The sequence below is a fragment of the Cryptomeria japonica genome, chromosome 6 (genome assembly GCF_030272615.1).
Source record: "Cryptomeria japonica chromosome 6, Sugi_1.0, whole genome shotgun sequence".
Taxonomy (NCBI): Eukaryota; Viridiplantae; Streptophyta; class Pinopsida; order Cupressales; family Cupressaceae; genus Cryptomeria; species Cryptomeria japonica.
The window spans coordinates 92,794,887-92,811,870 of record NC_081410.1 but is presented as its reverse complement, the minus strand read 5'-3'; the positions used below and the strand labels follow the sequence as shown (position 1 = coordinate 92,811,870).

At 36.4% G+C, this 16,984-nt stretch overlaps 2 protein-coding genes across 6 annotated transcripts in view; both read left to right on the top strand.

Annotated features, from left to right (window-relative positions):
• Positions 1 to 16,984, top strand: part of LOC131039686 (probable helicase CHR10) — a 153,993-nt gene that overhangs the window by 82,149 nt on the left and 54,860 nt on the right. For all 4 annotated transcript variants that reach the window (XM_057972481.2, XM_057972480.2, XM_057972483.2 and 1 more), the window contains 2 exons: positions 10,136 to 10,261; positions 10,398 to 11,098. In XM_057972481.2, the coding sequence (XP_057828464.2) occupies positions 10,136 to 10,261; positions 10,398 to 11,098 (827 nt within the window). The remainder of the gene's footprint in view (positions 1 to 10,135; positions 10,262 to 10,397; positions 11,099 to 16,984) is intronic.
• On the top strand, positions 11,455 to 15,377 carry LOC131039688 (uncharacterized). Of its 2 annotated transcripts, XM_057972484.2 has the most exons (7): positions 11,455 to 12,049; positions 12,315 to 13,006; positions 13,095 to 13,327; positions 13,428 to 13,580; positions 13,687 to 14,087; positions 14,196 to 14,604; positions 14,718 to 15,377. In XM_057972484.2, the coding sequence occupies exons 3-7, from the start codon at positions 13,264 to 13,266 to the stop codon at positions 15,308 to 15,310; spliced, it is 1,620 nt and encodes a 539-aa protein (XP_057828467.2). In that variant the 5' UTR covers positions 11,455 to 12,049; positions 12,315 to 13,006; positions 13,095 to 13,263; the 3' UTR covers positions 15,311 to 15,377. The 2 variants fall into 2 exon arrangements, with proteins under 2 accessions (XP_057828467.2, XP_059063142.1); XM_059207159.1 differs by lacking the exons at positions 11,455 to 12,049; positions 12,315 to 13,006; positions 13,095 to 13,327 and having other exon boundaries at positions 13,446 to 13,580; positions 13,691 to 14,087.

Sequence of the window (16,984 nt, the reverse complement as noted above, 5' to 3'; positions counted from 1 at the left end):
AATTCACCTTCGACTTCCTGGAGGGCTTGGAACCAAGATGGGTTCCAAGAAGGCGAGCTTCATGGCCGCCTAAGGACATACTTTGTATGGCATTCGTATCCTTTTTTAGATTAAAATTATGATTATGTTAATTAAGTATTTTAAAATTCGGTGGCAATTTAGATTACATATATATATTTATATGTCTGTTGTATTCTAACAATCTGTTTTTGCAGGATAGTTATCCCTAACTAGTAGGGACATTACAAGACATCTCACCAAATCCAAGTTGTCACAAAGATATGCCCTTATGAAACCATGAATAGCAACTTCATTACCCAAAGACATACCTGGTGAGAGCAACTTACCAATGCCAAGTCTTGGAATTAACATATCCTCTAATGAAGTAAATTGAAGAAACACATAAAGATGGGCTGCCCATGCAACCTCATTATGATCACCTATAACCATTGCCTCCAGCTCCTTCACCATTGTCATTTTTGATGCATCATCCATCAACGCTTTCCATACCAAGTGATTGTGTTGATCATGTGATTGCATCCACTCAACTCCCAAAACAAAGCTAGCACCACCAAACCCAAACACACAAAATCCTCTAATACTAATGGAATCATGCAATTGAAAGTCCATCTGTGATGCCAAACTGAAATCTGAAAATTGGAATGATTCATACCTCATTTTGGCATTTCCAAATCTGCATTCTCCTTCCCCTCAACATATGAATCGCTATTGCTAATGGGATATGAACCTTCCTCCTTCAAGGCTGATCTGCAATCAGCTGCTAACTTCACTGCAAAATCTTGTAAGAAACATGAATCAATAGAGACATCCAAACCCAAGTCAATCTGAAAGTTCATATCTGACATCTGATGACTGATAAGCATAAGGACTGCTGTTTACCGTTACCAAATCAGCATGTGCTTCACACCTTCCATGAGTGTCCTCATTGTGGTCAAACAAATCTTCTTCTAATATAGGTTGCTCGTCAATGGTGGTTGTTTTATCATGCGTTCTCCTCTAAAAATTGTTTGCGTCAGCATTTTTATAATTGCAATCTGCACCATCTTGTGAGTCTTCCTCCTCCAATATCAAGAGTTTATACTCTTGATGTTCTTCCCAATTCTTCTCAACATATGGGGTCATATGAGTATACCACAACTCTTCCAAATTTGGATATTTATTGTCAGCTGCTGATCCAAGAAGAGTGTCATTATGAAAACCACCTGCAAAACTTGTTAAAGCATTTTTCTCATGGTTGGAAACTATATCATCATGAGAAAATTGTTCATCAAATTTCACGAGCTCAACTTTTTGTGGTTCCTGCTGATCTTCATTAGTGCATTGTATCTCCTTATGTATTGCATCATTTCCTTCAGCAATTTGCATGATCTCCATAATTTTTGTATTAGGTTGTCCTTTAGTAGGGGTTGCCATAGGTGACTGATTTTCTGATTTGGATGATGAAAAATGTGCCAAGCTCGACTCTAATTTTTGAAGGGCCACTTGAGTATTCTCCAAAGAATTCTTAGTATTCATAAGCTCATAGGTAAGATTGTCATCTTGTTTTTCTTTCCCTCTCAATGCATCAGAATATATTTCAGCGAGATTGAGGAGATGGTCTCGATCTGAGAGTAGATGTAAAGAATTTGATTTCATTTTTCTCATAGCTTCCCTCATTACCTGTAAATGAGAAGGTTCTCCTTCAAATCCCTTTTGTATTCTCTCAAGTTGAACCCTCCAAAGGTGATCTTCAACCATCTTATGAGTGTTATCAAAATGTGTTAATACCGCCACAATTTATCTTTATTGACCTTCAATTGGTTCTCCAATGTATGTGCCCTACTAGGCTTATGGACTCCGTCTGCTTCACATGATGAATTATCTGATTGGCCTTGAAGAACTTGATTCTCACAATCAACTGCCTCTATGATATCTTCCTGGCACACCTGCTGATCTAAAACTTGGGCAGCATTAGGCCCAACTATGGAATTGTCTTCATCATCATTTGGTGTCAAAATACTAATAGGCTCATCTAATTCAACTATCCCACTTAATGGGGTCATGCACCTTTCATTTAGAAATAGTGGAACAACATTAGAATCACATTTATAATCATCAAGAGTAACCATCATCTCACCGGTTTTGTCAAGCCTAACCTCCAAGTTACCCTGAAAGAAACTAATGCAAACCATACCTGAAGAAACAATTGATTCATCCTTGATTTCTTGAACATTATTATACCCATCTGTGATAGAAGAAAGACATGAAGCTACTTCATCCTCATTTTTACAAGCATTAGGCCCATCTAAAGCAATTTCTTCTTTCCCAATCTTTCCTTCTGTGCCTTTTTCTTCTACTAACACCTTAACCATTTCCCCTGTGCATACGTGATTAGGCTTCAAAGCCTCTTTGCAAGAAAAGCAAAGATTTTGCCTCTACAGTTCGTTCTTACTGACATCTCGAATCTTTTCACTGGAAAAGTCATTTTCATTAACTTTTGATTTCTTTTTGAAGATGGATCTAAACCAACCAGGATGTTCACTTAAGTACTTTAAGTGATCCAAGCACTCACTATAACTTTGTTGCACGTGTTTGCACTCCTCATTTTGTCTTTCACATCTATGCTTCAATTCCATCAATTCTTCTGCAAAAGTCTTCATCTTTCTAAATGATGATACAAAATAACTGGCTGCATTGGTAAGAAAGTTCTAATAATGATCTTCAGATGTTAACCACTATTCAACTTCCCTTTTCCTTAATGTTTCTCGGTAACTCCTTTTTCCTATCACTGGCTCTCATAGAACATGCTCAAAATTGCCAAAAACTAACACGCAATGTAAACCCACTACTCCAAATAGCTTCAAACTGACATGCAAGAGCTACCCCCTTTCGAAAATTGCCTAAAATTGACATGTAACTCGAACCTGCTAACATGCAAGGCTCCAAAATGACATGCAAACATTTGGGTAATCTCAAATCTAACATGCAAAGTAAACGCACCTCTTGGAAGTGATCAAAATTGCCAAGCAATCAAACCCACAAATCTGTATTGCTCGAAAATGGCATGCAAAAGAAACCCATTTCATAAAACCGATCTAAACTATCATGGAGCTATCTAGGTATTTGAATAGAAGACATGTATTGATAGAAAACAACATGCAAGACCTTCGGTCACCTCCAAACTGACATACAAGCAACTGGGTATCCTTAAACTACACATGCAAGCACTGCTCGCTCACATGCAAACACAGGATGGTAGGATTTTCTGCTGTGATACCACTGTAATATGCAGTCTAGTTCAATACAATTTTTTTCTGAATTTTTGAGTAATGTTTTGATATACTGTTTGCTAGTCCATTCAACCATAATAGTTATGCAAATACATAAATAACTTGCAGCTCTTTGAATGCATTAAACTTCATGAAACTTAGAAGAAACAATCTAAATAATTTCCAGAATTTATGACAGACCCCCAAAAAACAGCTTTCTTCACCAATCTGACAACATTTATATTAGAAAGAGATTACATAACAATTTCTTACATACCTAGAACAACTGTGCTGGAAAACGAGGTTTTTTCTTTACAAATATCAACAATAATAGTGCACCAAACCCTAGGTGCTCACGACAGGAACCTAGTAATAGTATGGCTGGAACTAAACAGTCACAACAGCAAAGAAAACATTCAGCAACAACAGATTCGAGCCTTCAATAACCCAGCCGCTCCTCTCAAAAACCCTACGTCCAGCAAAATCTAGAATAAATGCTCAAAATGGGACGACTTCAACAAGTACAGAAAGGCCCAGCAAGTGTGGTTACAACAACAACTGAAATCTTAATCAAGCTTCCTCAATCGCCCTTCTACAGTCTCCAAAATGTTGCCAATTAAATCCTCTAACTGCAAGTTTTAATCTCTTTGAAGCACAATGTGTTTCTTGGATGAAAACATCCAATGTATTCTTTAGACTATGTCTCCCAATAACGTGAAGATTGTTATTCAAGAAGGTTTCCATCCTCAAGAACCTGTGAAAAATTATCTCCAACAAATAGACTCACAAATTCTCCAACCAAGCATACTGAAAATGAACTCTTAAGAGTCTTTTATAACATTCCCAGGAGAGTCCACACACTTTTCCAGCCAACGTGGGATACATAGAAATACTTCCCTTTTAATATTTAAGTCTCCAAGTACCTTTAATGAAGGGGAACTTTTAATATTTAAAATAACTTTCCCTTTAACTTAAGTCCCCATATGAATAAAGTTAAATATTTTAATTTTAACTTTATAACTTAACTTTATTGATAGATACATTAATAATCATAGAAGATTATTAAAATCTCTAGTCAATATCAACAATTACCATCAACAAGATATTACCATGAATAATTGATGATCCTAACCGGGCCCAACTGATTTACTATAAATAGTATCTCAAAACCACACCAAAACACCTCAGAATGTTCCGAAACTGAAACTGTTTAGGCCAAATATCCTCAAGATCCCTTAAATGTCTTGGTTAGCTTGCGCGACCATGGAGAAATAGGATAATGAAAGCGTCATACAATATGTGCTAAAAAGGGGACATTGCACTCCCTTTAAGACAACTTGCAACTAATTTTTAGGGTACTGCATAGACTTCGACCAGCTCTTTTAAAAGCTGTGCTAGGAAGTTAAAGAGGCTGTTAAGCCTTAATTGTGCTCTCCTTTTGTATTCAATATGTGGTATGACTTCCTCCATATGTACAGAACCTTCAAAACTTAAATTCGACTCCCCTTCTTGGATGCTATGTCAAATGCGTAAGTCTTAGGAAAGGCTGCATTGAATATTAAAATGAGATTATTAAGCCCTTGTGCATCAAGTCACTTTCTTAGAGGATGAACGGACTCTCTTAGGCTTGTGGAAATGGTACGGCTGGGTAACCCAACTTCTACTTTTTATTTATTTTAATACACTCACCTTTGCACCACTGCACCAAAATCTTTTGATATTTTGCATTTGCACACTCCATGAGGATGAATTTATTATTTGCTTGCAAATCTGTAAAAATTTATACCCGGGAATCCAGAGCTGGCAAAATTGTGAAAATAACAAAACCTTTAGTAAAGTGTGAAATCTGAATGAATCCAGTTGCAAGTCAACCAAGGCAGATTTCTCACTATTGTAACCAATTTTCCTCATAGGATTTCCATCCTAGGATTACAAATTTGAATAAGTCAAACTCCCTAAAAGGTTTTCATCAAAATGAATAACCATGAATGACTCAAATGAGTCTTTTCAGCCCTTTTTATAATCTTCATGGGACCTTTCCAAACTTTAATATTTAAAATTGCCTTTTAAAAAAAAAAATAATGATCCTTTTGCTCCTTAAAAAATTGACTTCGTTTAATTGTTTACTTTTTGTGGCACTTTAGTCACTTTTAAATCCGCCTTATAAATATTTGTTGAAGTTGTCTTTTAATGTATGCTTTTTCAATAAATTAGCAATTAATTATTTCCCACACAACCAGTTGGATATATGGAAAAAAAGGGTAATAGACCAGAATTGAAATTTGAAGGCACCAACAACCCATAGGAGATCCAACCTAGTAAAAATAGATACTTTCCAAAAATAGAATATTCCTCCAAGATGTTTGGAGTGCGCCCAAATTGGTGAAACTGCCCCCAAAAAGCATCAAGAAACTCCTTTTGATCCTTTGAACACAATGCCAAAGGCTAAATTCCATTCTGAAAAGATTGGCATTCAACTGAGAAAGCTAGAGCTAACTATGATGTTGGAGTGACTCTAAAAGGCGATATTACAAATCTCCCTCCCCAAAGCTTCCTTGTCATCAAGCAATGCTAGTTCATGCATTGATGATCATGGATTAAGCTCGATGATTTTCCAGGATCCTAGATCATTTTGTAGAATTTTCCCTTACCATGAATCCACTACTCCTATTTGATTCAATCATCCAATCCATATTGGATACATTGTGAAGCAATTCCATCAATCATGTATATTCTTGGATCACAAATTTTCATATCACCATATATACTGAGGCTGGAGGGAAGAACATCTCTCATCAAGTTACCGGAAACAATCACAAATACCTCCCTTTTAAATGGCTGGTATAAATGATGATAGCAGTGTAACAACTGAAAGTTGAATTAATACCTCTCCTATGATTACTTCTGGTTTCATAAACTAATACCACCTCAATAATACTCAACCTCCATGTAGTATATTGACAATCCTATGCACACAAATTTATGCAATTGGCTACAATTATCAATGCAACATCTTAAAATATGAAGGTTAGCAGCATGAAATGACTGCAACAAACATAAATCATCATTGTGGAAGTTAGAAACAACTGAACCATGACTGAAACCCTCCCACAATATGCTGCATATTGCTGGAAATCTGCCAAGCGTGTGAAAGTTATTGTTCATCGGCTAATAATGAATGAAGTGTTTCATGCATAGAACTTAGAAGAAATGATGACTATAGGGTAATTCATATACCCTCATATATTGAGATGTGTGGTGCATACATAGAAGTGATGGTGTAGGAAGAAGATGAGGGAAATGAAGAAGATAATAGAAATCTATACAGTCTAGGAAGAATTCCTCGAATGAAGACAAATGAAAATCCGAATTTAGAGTGAGAGATTAAGTTTGATGGGAGCCATTTTTTTTATTGTTGGTGAAGATGTGGTAGAAGCTTGGCTTCTCAAGGAGTTGGAAGTAAGGGCTAGAAGAGTTTAGGAGTTAGAAAAGTGAAGGGCCTTATAGAATAGAAAACAACAATGTTACAAAGGACACAATTACATTGCAATTGACCAAAAAAAATAGAGAAACATAAGTAGTAACCACAAGTCTCTAGGATTTAGTGCATTACAAGAGGAATTTCTTCTATCAAGCTACCTCACTATTTTGGTGTAAGGACCTTTTTAGGATACCTGGACGCAATGAACAAAACCTTTGAGAGGGAAGACCTTAGAAAGGAAGTTTTGGATGCTAAACTAGTATGTAGTGTGGCAAGATGGTGGAACAATCCGAAGCTTAACATCCTAAACTAGAAAGCGTTAAAAATATTAATAAAAACTATATGCTTAGAGGAAGAGGAATGGTTTTGTATTATAGTGTATGATGGCATTACTAACCCTAAGGAACACAGTCAACAATGTGTTGAAATATGGGATGAGAAGAGAGAATGTGATAAAAGACTTTGAGTACAACTATGTAATGTCCCTACTAGTTAGAGATCACCTTCCTGCAAAACAGACTGTCAGAATGCAACAAAATATATATTACTAATCTAATTTGCAATTAAACTTCAATTACTTAATTAAAACTAATCTCAATTTTTAGGTAATAAAAAGGATGCGAATGAAGTATTGGGATATGTCCTTAGGCGATTGTAATGCCCGCCTTCTTGGAACCCATCACGGTTCCAAGCCTTACCAGGGAAATCGATGGATAATTTGATTCCCGTCTTGGATGTAGTATCTTACATCCAAGCCTACCAAGGAAGATCGTCATATATGATCAATTCCTTGCCTTGGATGATACATCTTATCATCCAAGTCTATCAGAGAGGACCGGCAAGATCCGTCTCTTCTTGGGTGGGCTTTCGACACCCAAGCCTTTAACATATATGCATATGAGTACTCAGTATATACTGCCTACCAGGGATTATCACAATCTTGAATTAGGCTAGGGGGATTTTCTCCCAATAGTCTCCATCACATGGTCAAATTACTGTCATTCACTAACACCCAGCATTTCATAACAATTTACATTTCCATTATCATTTAAATTATAATTTATGTCTGCCTCTACATACTTCTTTATTCCTATTATTGATTCTACATGAACAAGTATATTGTAGATAAGACATTATTATACTAACACTATAAAAGAGATTGGTGACATACTGCATATGACAGATCTATCCTAAATATATATATATGTGTATGTGTGGCACACACGTCCACACACATCTATATACCTATGGCGCAGTGTTAATGTCTTACCTTTTCTGTAGCCTGGGCTGACGCAGCCTTCGTCCCTCTTCCCCCCCTTCTCCGTTGTTTGTAAATGCCTTCTTATATCTTGTTTGGGAATGATAAGTTATGATGCCAAAAGTCATGCCTTACGTTCATTCGTTTACTAATCGCGTCACTTCATTACTATTTGGTTAACGATTATACTTGCACTCTTATCCAATATTATCTTATATGTTATCTTGTCTTATTCGATCTGCCTTGTTGTGATTATAATCGCTGTCTTTGGTTTCTTAGTTCGTGTCTTCTATATACCACTGACAATGATTATCATGATTGCTGCATTAACACTAATTCGTTCTGTTTGCCGCCTCTACGGTCTTAGCACAGTTGATCTATTTTGATGATTAATATTTAATTGAAATCTGTATTGTTCATTCATAACTACTCTTATATGATTGCTGAATATCCCACCATACTGGATATCTTCTTAGACTAATTGATATATATATTAGTCTTTATCGATTGTGTATGGAGGGTAGGCTATTAACATTGATGAACATGACTTAATCGATTGTTAGATGCTTAAGTCTTTGTTTCGTTGCTTATTCAGTGCTTCAAACCTTTAATGTAAGACACGTCTAATATTCCGTCACGCAATACGTATAAATTCGATGACTTAGTATATATTTATTCTATGTATGAATACATGAATACAACGGATGGCGAGTTGCTGTAGCTTGTTGTATATGTATATTACTCATCACGTAGCTTGCTGTATATGTATATTACTCCAGGTATATATAATACCAAGTATATCGTAATGGTCTGATTATATATTATATTTATATATTATCAGACTGTATTTGAGTGTGTAATAAATATTAATATATAATAATATTTAATAAATAAATTTCAAATAATCATTTGTTGTTAATAGTATTAATTACTTCATTTAGGATATATATATATAACGATCAAGTAGGGGACATGACAAACTATTTTATTAGACACTGTCATCAATTGTCAAAACCTAGTACATAAACTAGGTATAGAGATTAAAAACACAAAAGTGGGGAATGATTGAAGAAGATTTTTATGAGATTCCAATTTACTGATAAAAAAAACTACCTAATATTCCACAAACAATAAAATAGATAATTATCCTTCTTGAGAAAGTTAGAAAATTTTGGAGAAAAATAAAAACTGCTACAGAAAGAACAAAAGTTATGAAAGTTGATAGAGTGGATGAATAACATGGAGACAATACCCAACAAGAACTGTTGTAAAATAAGGAAGATAACAATTTTGGAGAACGAAGAAGATCCTAAAAATTTGGAATTATAGGTGGAAGGAGAAAGAGGCATAGAAACACAAAATTTGAATAAATCCCAATAGTTTTACTAACCCTTAAGGATAAGAGGGGACAACAATGAAGGAAAGGAACACCTAAATTGGCAAGAAATTAATAATTAGTAATTAGTGAAGGAAAAAAGTTATATGGGTGGCAAAAGTATTACAAGAATAGGAGAAATAAGCAGAAGTAGATGATAAGATTGTCCACTCGTTGTGATAATCTCTTTCCAAAGTAATAAACGTGCTGCCACTACCAGAACTGGTTGTTCCTCCATATTGAAGGTTTTCCAGGATAAAATCTTCGTGTTGTGGGTTGTTTCATGTTTATTATGCTCAAAGCACAACAATTCCTGCTCTTAAGAATGTGAACTTTTCATTTGCATAGCAAGTAGGATAGTAATTAATAATTTAATATGATTCTGAAGTCCAAAGTAGAGTTTATAGATCACAAGATTTGATTTATCTGACATAAAGTGGAGGATTCTAAGCACCATAATTTTGAGTAAAATATGTCCAGGTGGATATTCTATTTATGTTTGATGGGAACACTAGTAGATTCTCACTTCAGAATTGTTTCTATGACTAAAAATAAACCATCATTTACTTTGGAGCATGCATAGTGTTGTAGTACTGCGGATTGTTCTAACTTCACTAAAATTTTTACTTATGAAATCTACGGTGGTCAATTTTAAGTTGATTTTGTTTTGGTTTAACAGCTCTATTTCTTTATGGTGTTTGCATTGTGATTTACATTTTAATTAGTTGTCAAGTTGTGACTGTTTATTGCAGGTGATTTTTTATGAGCAGGACTGGAATCCACAGGTTGACAAGCAAGCATTGCAGCGTGCTCATCGCATAGGTCAGCTGCATCATGTCTTGGCAATAAGTATTGTGACAGAAAATACAGTTGAGGAGGTAATTGCATTTGTAGATTCCAAGTTCCAACAAAGCCAGCTCTTCTTTTGTTTCCATAATTTCAAAGATCCAACTATTTGATAGTTTTTGTGATTTGGACTAAGTATATTGGCGAACTGATACAGGCTTGTGGCAGGTCATTATGTCCAGGGGAAAAAGAAAATTACAACTTACTCACAATGTTATTGGTCCTGATGATTCTGAGCTGGGAGAAAATGGAACTGAAGATCCATCAGGCAATGATTTAAGGTCTATGATAATTTATGGCCTGCACAAATTTGATCCTTCAGAAGATGTAGAATGGAACTCAAATGAAACCAGGTCTACTGAGATGAAAAATATGGCTGAAAAGGTTTTAGGCACACGACTTCATAGTTCCATGAACATGGTTGATGAAAGGTTTAAAATTGATTCGCAAGGAAGGACAGGAATTGACTCCATTTACTTTTATGATGGAAATGATGTTTCTTCAGAAACATTTATCGAGACAGATTCACACCATGATAAAAATGCTGATGAAGTTGCATTCGAGTCATGGATGGACAGAGTGAAGGACATACCATTGAATGATCAGTTGGTTAATGATGCAAGAGGAAGAAATCGGGCATCTTCTCACATTGAATTAGAGGAAGCTAGAGCTGAGAAGAGAAGAAAAATAGAAGATAGAAAGCTTGCTAAATGGGAGGCCCTTGACTATAAATCACTGGCAGTTGAAGATGTGTCTGAGAGATTGAGCATTGAACAACAAAGCTCAGACTCTGGGGAGGTTCAGTTTGTATTTGGAGATTGTACACACCCTATAAAATGCGATCCGAATGAAGCAACAATAATTTTTAGGTATGTCTTTTCTATATAAAGGAAGGCCATGCAAATGAAGGAACAATTATTTTAGGTATATGTTTTCTATTTAAAAGAAGGGTCATGCAACGAAGTGTCAATTATTTTAGGCATGACTTTTTTATTTAAATGGAAGGCCATTTGAAAGACAAAACTACTTAATTATCTGAATTGCAAACTTATGCTTTTGATTGTTTCTTCAAATATAAAAAAATTCAAAGGCTATTTCAAGTGCCTTTTTTTATTTAGAAATTTTTCTTTGCACTTTATATGCAAATGTTTCTTTCGTACTTGGAATTTACTTTCACAGTTATAATTGCACTTATGGTTATAATTTTTGTTTATTTTGTATCAAGATTCTACTTTCACAGTAATGTTCACAAGATGGTATAGGGGATAATTTTCTGGAATATCTTGAAAGAAAAAAAAAACAAAACCAAATTTATATTAATGCCCAAGTGGCCAAAGTATATTAATCATAGAAACGGGACTCACCCAGACTCGCCCAAACTTGGCGAGTCCGAGTACGAGTTAGGCCCGGCGAGTCCCAGGGGCTCGGACTCGGACTTGTCCGGGTCTCTCGCCAGATTCGCTGAGTTGGCGAGTTTGGCCCAAACTTGCCAAACTTGGTGAGTCTCGAGCCCCAGACTCGACCGGCGTCAAGCCAAACAAAAAACACAAAAAAAAATTATTTTGCAATGTTTTTTAAGTCCGTCTTTTTTTGATAATTATCTTCTATCCCAAAAAGTGACTTTCATTTCATTCACTTGCAAAAAAAGGAGGAGTAAAGTGAGTTGGGAAGAAAAACAAGGGTGCATAGAAGAAAAACCAGCAAGGAGGAAGCTCAAGTTTTCTTTAATTTGTCACATTGGAGCTGCATTGTGTTTCGATTTGGTGCATCAAGAGTTGGATAGGAAGACTTTGCAGCTCATTTCATGCTTCTTGTAAGAGGTACGATTGTTTTTTTGAAGATTAGTTTGTTTCTTGTATGCAAAAATTGCATTTTCTATTCATTTTTTTTGAAAGTTTTACATTTTCTTTCAAATTTTTTTGTATGTTTGTATGCAGCATGTAGTATGTAGTTGTAGTGTTGTACTATGTAGGGTTTGTAAATTTCGTTTTTTTAAAAGTAGGGTTTGACAAACCCTACTTTAGTTTTTTTGAATGTATTTAATATGTATTAATTTTATTTTGTATTTGTAATGTTTTATTGCAGCAAACTTCACTTTATTATTTGCCTCAACTTCAAGTTTCACAAAACTATCCTAAAATGTCTACTTCAGCTTCTAGACCCCCCATTAGAAAGGACCCTGCTTGGAAATATCATGAGGATTTTCCAAGGCAAGGAAAGGGGCAAACAAAATGTGTGTTTTGCAAAACAATATTCCATGGAGGTATATATAGGCTGAAATACCATATTGTTGGTGTGCGTGGACATGATGCCGAACCATGCCTAAAAGCAGTCCCTGAGGTTGTACGTGAATGTTATGTAATGGTTGAGGAGATTGAAAGGAAAAAGAAACAAATGGAGGATCGAGCGGCCATTGGGAGAGAGACAGTTTTAGGAAGAGGGACACAGTTAGGTTGTGTTGGAGGCCCTTCTTCCTTACCTCCATATCGTCCCACTTAGTTTGCTACTGCTGGTGCTTCCGTTTCTGCTTTTGCTTCTATAAGTGGCAGTGGCACCGCCACTTCTCATGTTCCTAGCACTAGTAGTTGTAGTGGGAGTGCTACCATTGGACCTAGGATTCGTAAATCTAGGTTGGATTCCTTCTTTGTGCCTCGCACTACTCCCGGGTCCCAACCGTTGCTTGAGGGCATTGGTTGGAACAAGGAGGTCCATGATGCTGCTAAAATGGCAGTTGGCAGGTTTTGGAGATACAACTGTATTCCATTCTTTGTAGCCAGGTGAATGTTTTACTAACTTTTATGTTTGATAACTTTGATTGTTTTAATTTTTATACTTAACTTATCTCATTGAGTTTCTTTGCGACAGGTCTCCTTATTGGCAACAAATGGTTGATGCCATTACCATATGCGGGGCGGGGTTCAAAGCCCCTAGTGAGAGTGATTTGAGGTGACCCATTTTGTCTCAAATGGTGGATGATGTGAAGAAGGATTTAGATGAACAACGCTAGATATGGAGCACTAAAGGTTGCACCATCATGACTGATGGTTGGATGGATAGGAGAAATAGAACTCTCCTTAATTTTCTTGTTTCTTCTGCAGGTGATTGATTAATTTTAGTTTCATATAGTCTTTAATTTTTTATTTTTTATCTAATGGTTTATTGAATGATCATTGACCTAGCTTTATTTTTTTATTTCAGGGGGCACCGTTTTCATCAAGTCTATTGATGCCTCCGCCCATTGCAAGAATGCCACCTACCTATGTGAGCAGATAGAGGAGGTGATTGAAGATGTGGTTAAGGAGAACGTGGTACAGGTGGTGACTGACAATGCAGCAAATTATGTTGCTGTAGGTAAACTTTTGATTACAAACTAATTTTGTTTGCAAATTAATTACTATCTTGTAGTTTGTACCTCCATTAATTACAATTTACAATGCAACAAATTATGTTGCTGCAGGTAGACTATTGATGGAGAGGCACCCATCTATAGTTTGGACTCCATGTGTTGCTCATTGCATTGACCTCATGTTGGAGGATATTGGAAAAATCCCATGGGTCAAGAGATGTGTAGAAAGGGCAAGAAATGTCTGCAAATTTGTATATAATCGTTCACGGGTGTTGGCTCTTATGAGACAATACACAGAGCAAAAGGAGTTAGCTCGTCCAGGAATCACAAGATTTGCCACAAACTTCCTCACATTGCAGTCCATGCTTAGGTCTAAGTCTGCCTTGAGACGTATGATTGTTGGTGAGGAGTGGTCTTCCTCATCCTATGCTACCACCCCTGCAGGGAAAGATATGGCAAACTGCATTTTTGATGAGCAAGGCTTTTGGGTCCCTTGTGATGAGATAGTGAAGGTAATTTTTTTATAAATTCTACAATTTAACTTCATGTTTTATAACTTATTATATGTATTCTCTTATTTGCTCATTTTTCTGAATTACACAATATTTTCAATTTTGTAGTTTGTTAAGCCCTTGGTGGTTTTGTTGCGAGTTGCAGATGGAGATAAGCCCGCAATGGGCTATATATATGAGGGCATGGATAGGGCGAAGGAGGCCATCAGATTCGTCTATGGAGGAGATGAGAGCAAGTATGGTTCCATTTGGGAGATCATTGATAGGAGATGGCATCATCAGCTTCATAGGCCCATCCATGCTGCAGCCTATTATCTGAATCTGGCATTCCGTTTTATCCCTTCTTTCAAGGCTGATGTGGAGGTCCTTAATGGGCTATATGCAATCATGGAGAAGATGGGACCTGTTGGTACTTCTCAGATAGACCTTTTTCGAGAGCTACAATTGTTCTCAGATGCACAAGGGGAGATCTTCTCTTGTCCTGTCGCCAAAGACGGTAGGACAACTATGATGCCAGGTAAAAATAAATTGTAAGGCTTAATTTTAGCTTTATTCAATACTATATTGTAACTTGTTAAACGAGTTCATGAGTGAGACTGATTTTATTTATTTTTCTCATTTCAAACTTAGATCATTGGTGGAACTTTTTTGGCCCAGAGACACCAAATATTCAGAAGTTGGCCATTTGCATCTTGAGCCAACCATGCAGCGCATCAGGTTGTGAGCGCGATTGGAGTATGTTTGAGCACATACACTCCAAGAGGCACAATAGATTATCTGTGGAGAAGATGAATGATCTCATCTTTGTTCACTACAACCTCTGCTTGAGAATGAGAAAGAATGCAATAGTTGACATGTCTCCTATCATTCTAGATGAGGTTGATCTTGAAGCAGAGTGGGCCAATGAGAATCAGACAGCTCCTGGGACTCCTGCAGCTGTATTTAGTGATGATGACATTGATTGGATCGACCAGGTAGATATAGAGGCTGAGGCTGTAGCCATGGCAGAAGAGCAGAGAGCACGAGCAGAGACAGGAAATACTGAGACTCAGAGTGACACAGCTGTTCATGATGTTGGTGAGCATGACACAGTTGTTCTTGATGTTGGTGAGCATGGCATGGTGTCACGGGGAGCGACTATGGCTGCTGAATCATCTAGGACTTGCTTTAAACGCCTTCGCAGGGGGCCAGGGCGAGAGGGTGCACGGCCCTCTGAGCCATAGGCTTGTACACTTGTAGTTGTATTTAGTATTACCATTTACCTTTGGTATTTGTATGAAACATTTGATGATGATCATATGATGACATGGATTTTTTATTCCATGAGTTTTGTAATATTGTATACATTTGATAATATTTATATATCTATGTTTGTTATTTTCTTCAGCTACAATTTGCGTTTATGCTTATGTGATTGATGTATACTTGTATATGTAATCAAATGAGCCAAGTTTAATGATGTTTTTGTGTCTTTAAGGTGTATTCAATAAAGGGTGTCTGAAACAAGTTTTAAATCTTTAAAAATCTCTAAATTTCTTGAGTTTTTCACTTTCTTGAGTCCAGCCGAGTCTGGAGCCGAGTCTAATGCCGAGTCCCGAGTCGGAGTCCGAGCAGAGTCCGAGTCCCGTTTCTTTGATATTAATCATACTTAAAAGGACATGGAGTTACAATAGAACGATGCTGAAAAGGAAACTTTAAGTTTTATAAAACTAACTATATTAAAATGATGTAAAAACAAGTTGAGGGAGCCAACTGAAAAGGCTAAATCACAATCTACAAAATCGAAGAAGTACAAATAGTCATGTGGGAGAAATATTGGATAGATCCCTCAATAAAACAAGGAGCTAGTGAGATAAACCCAAATTTGAATCGACAAGATATGGGGTACTAACATATCTTGCTATCTATATATGTGTGTATATGATTGAATCGCAAGCCACGAGATCCAATTTTCTGTACTTCTTTTATGGACATAAATTCTTAATTATCTATGGAATACTGGGTGATAGCACAAACCACCAACTTGTGATTTAAAATGGATGATTAAATGTTTATTTTGTATCGTTTAAATTTCAATTGGTATTTTGAAAGTCTTTGTTATATCCAAACTTCACTTTGCACTTGATATATAAATGTTTCTTTTAAAAATGTTTGAGCTTAGGATTTGTCTTTTACAATTATAAAGGCACTTATGGCTATAATTCTTTTACTTATTTAGTTTTGAAGCTTCTACATTCTTTCTTAGGGAGCAAGCAATAATCAAGAGATGGGGGTAGTGTTGTGCGAATCGCACACCCATCCCCGTCTTGGATAGGGACCCCCCCGGTTTGTGCCTTTTTGTCTTTGCGGAAGAGGAAGGGGATATGAAGGGTCAAGTTGGTGAGTGATGGAGTCTGAAATGTCGTCTTGATCTTCAAATGCCTTGAAATTTGGCTAAGTTTGGAATTTCCTGACCCTGAAATTTGGCTAAGTCTGGAATTTCCTAATCCTGAAATTTGACTGTCTGAAAACTGAGGAATCCTCCAAAAACTAGAATTCGCAATATAACTCCTGGAGGTCCGAAACCACTCTCAAACATCCTGAAAGTATATATGGAATATAACTTAAAGTATAAGAAACTTATACTTAATGTTATATTCCATAAAATGATCCTTCGGCGAGATCTTGACAGACTTGCCCAAGTGCCCAAGCTCGCACTTCTTGAGGAAAACGTTTAAAATCACTAAAATGACCAATTTCGGACCCAGAGGCAAAAACTGCAAAATGTTTAGAAGTTGCAAAAAGCCCCCAGAGGTCCGAAAATCACTTAAGTCCTCCAATTTCGGACCCTGGGGCTAAAATGTGAAAAAGTGAAAAAGTTGCCAAAAGTGCCTTAAGGTCCGAAAATTCACTTAAGT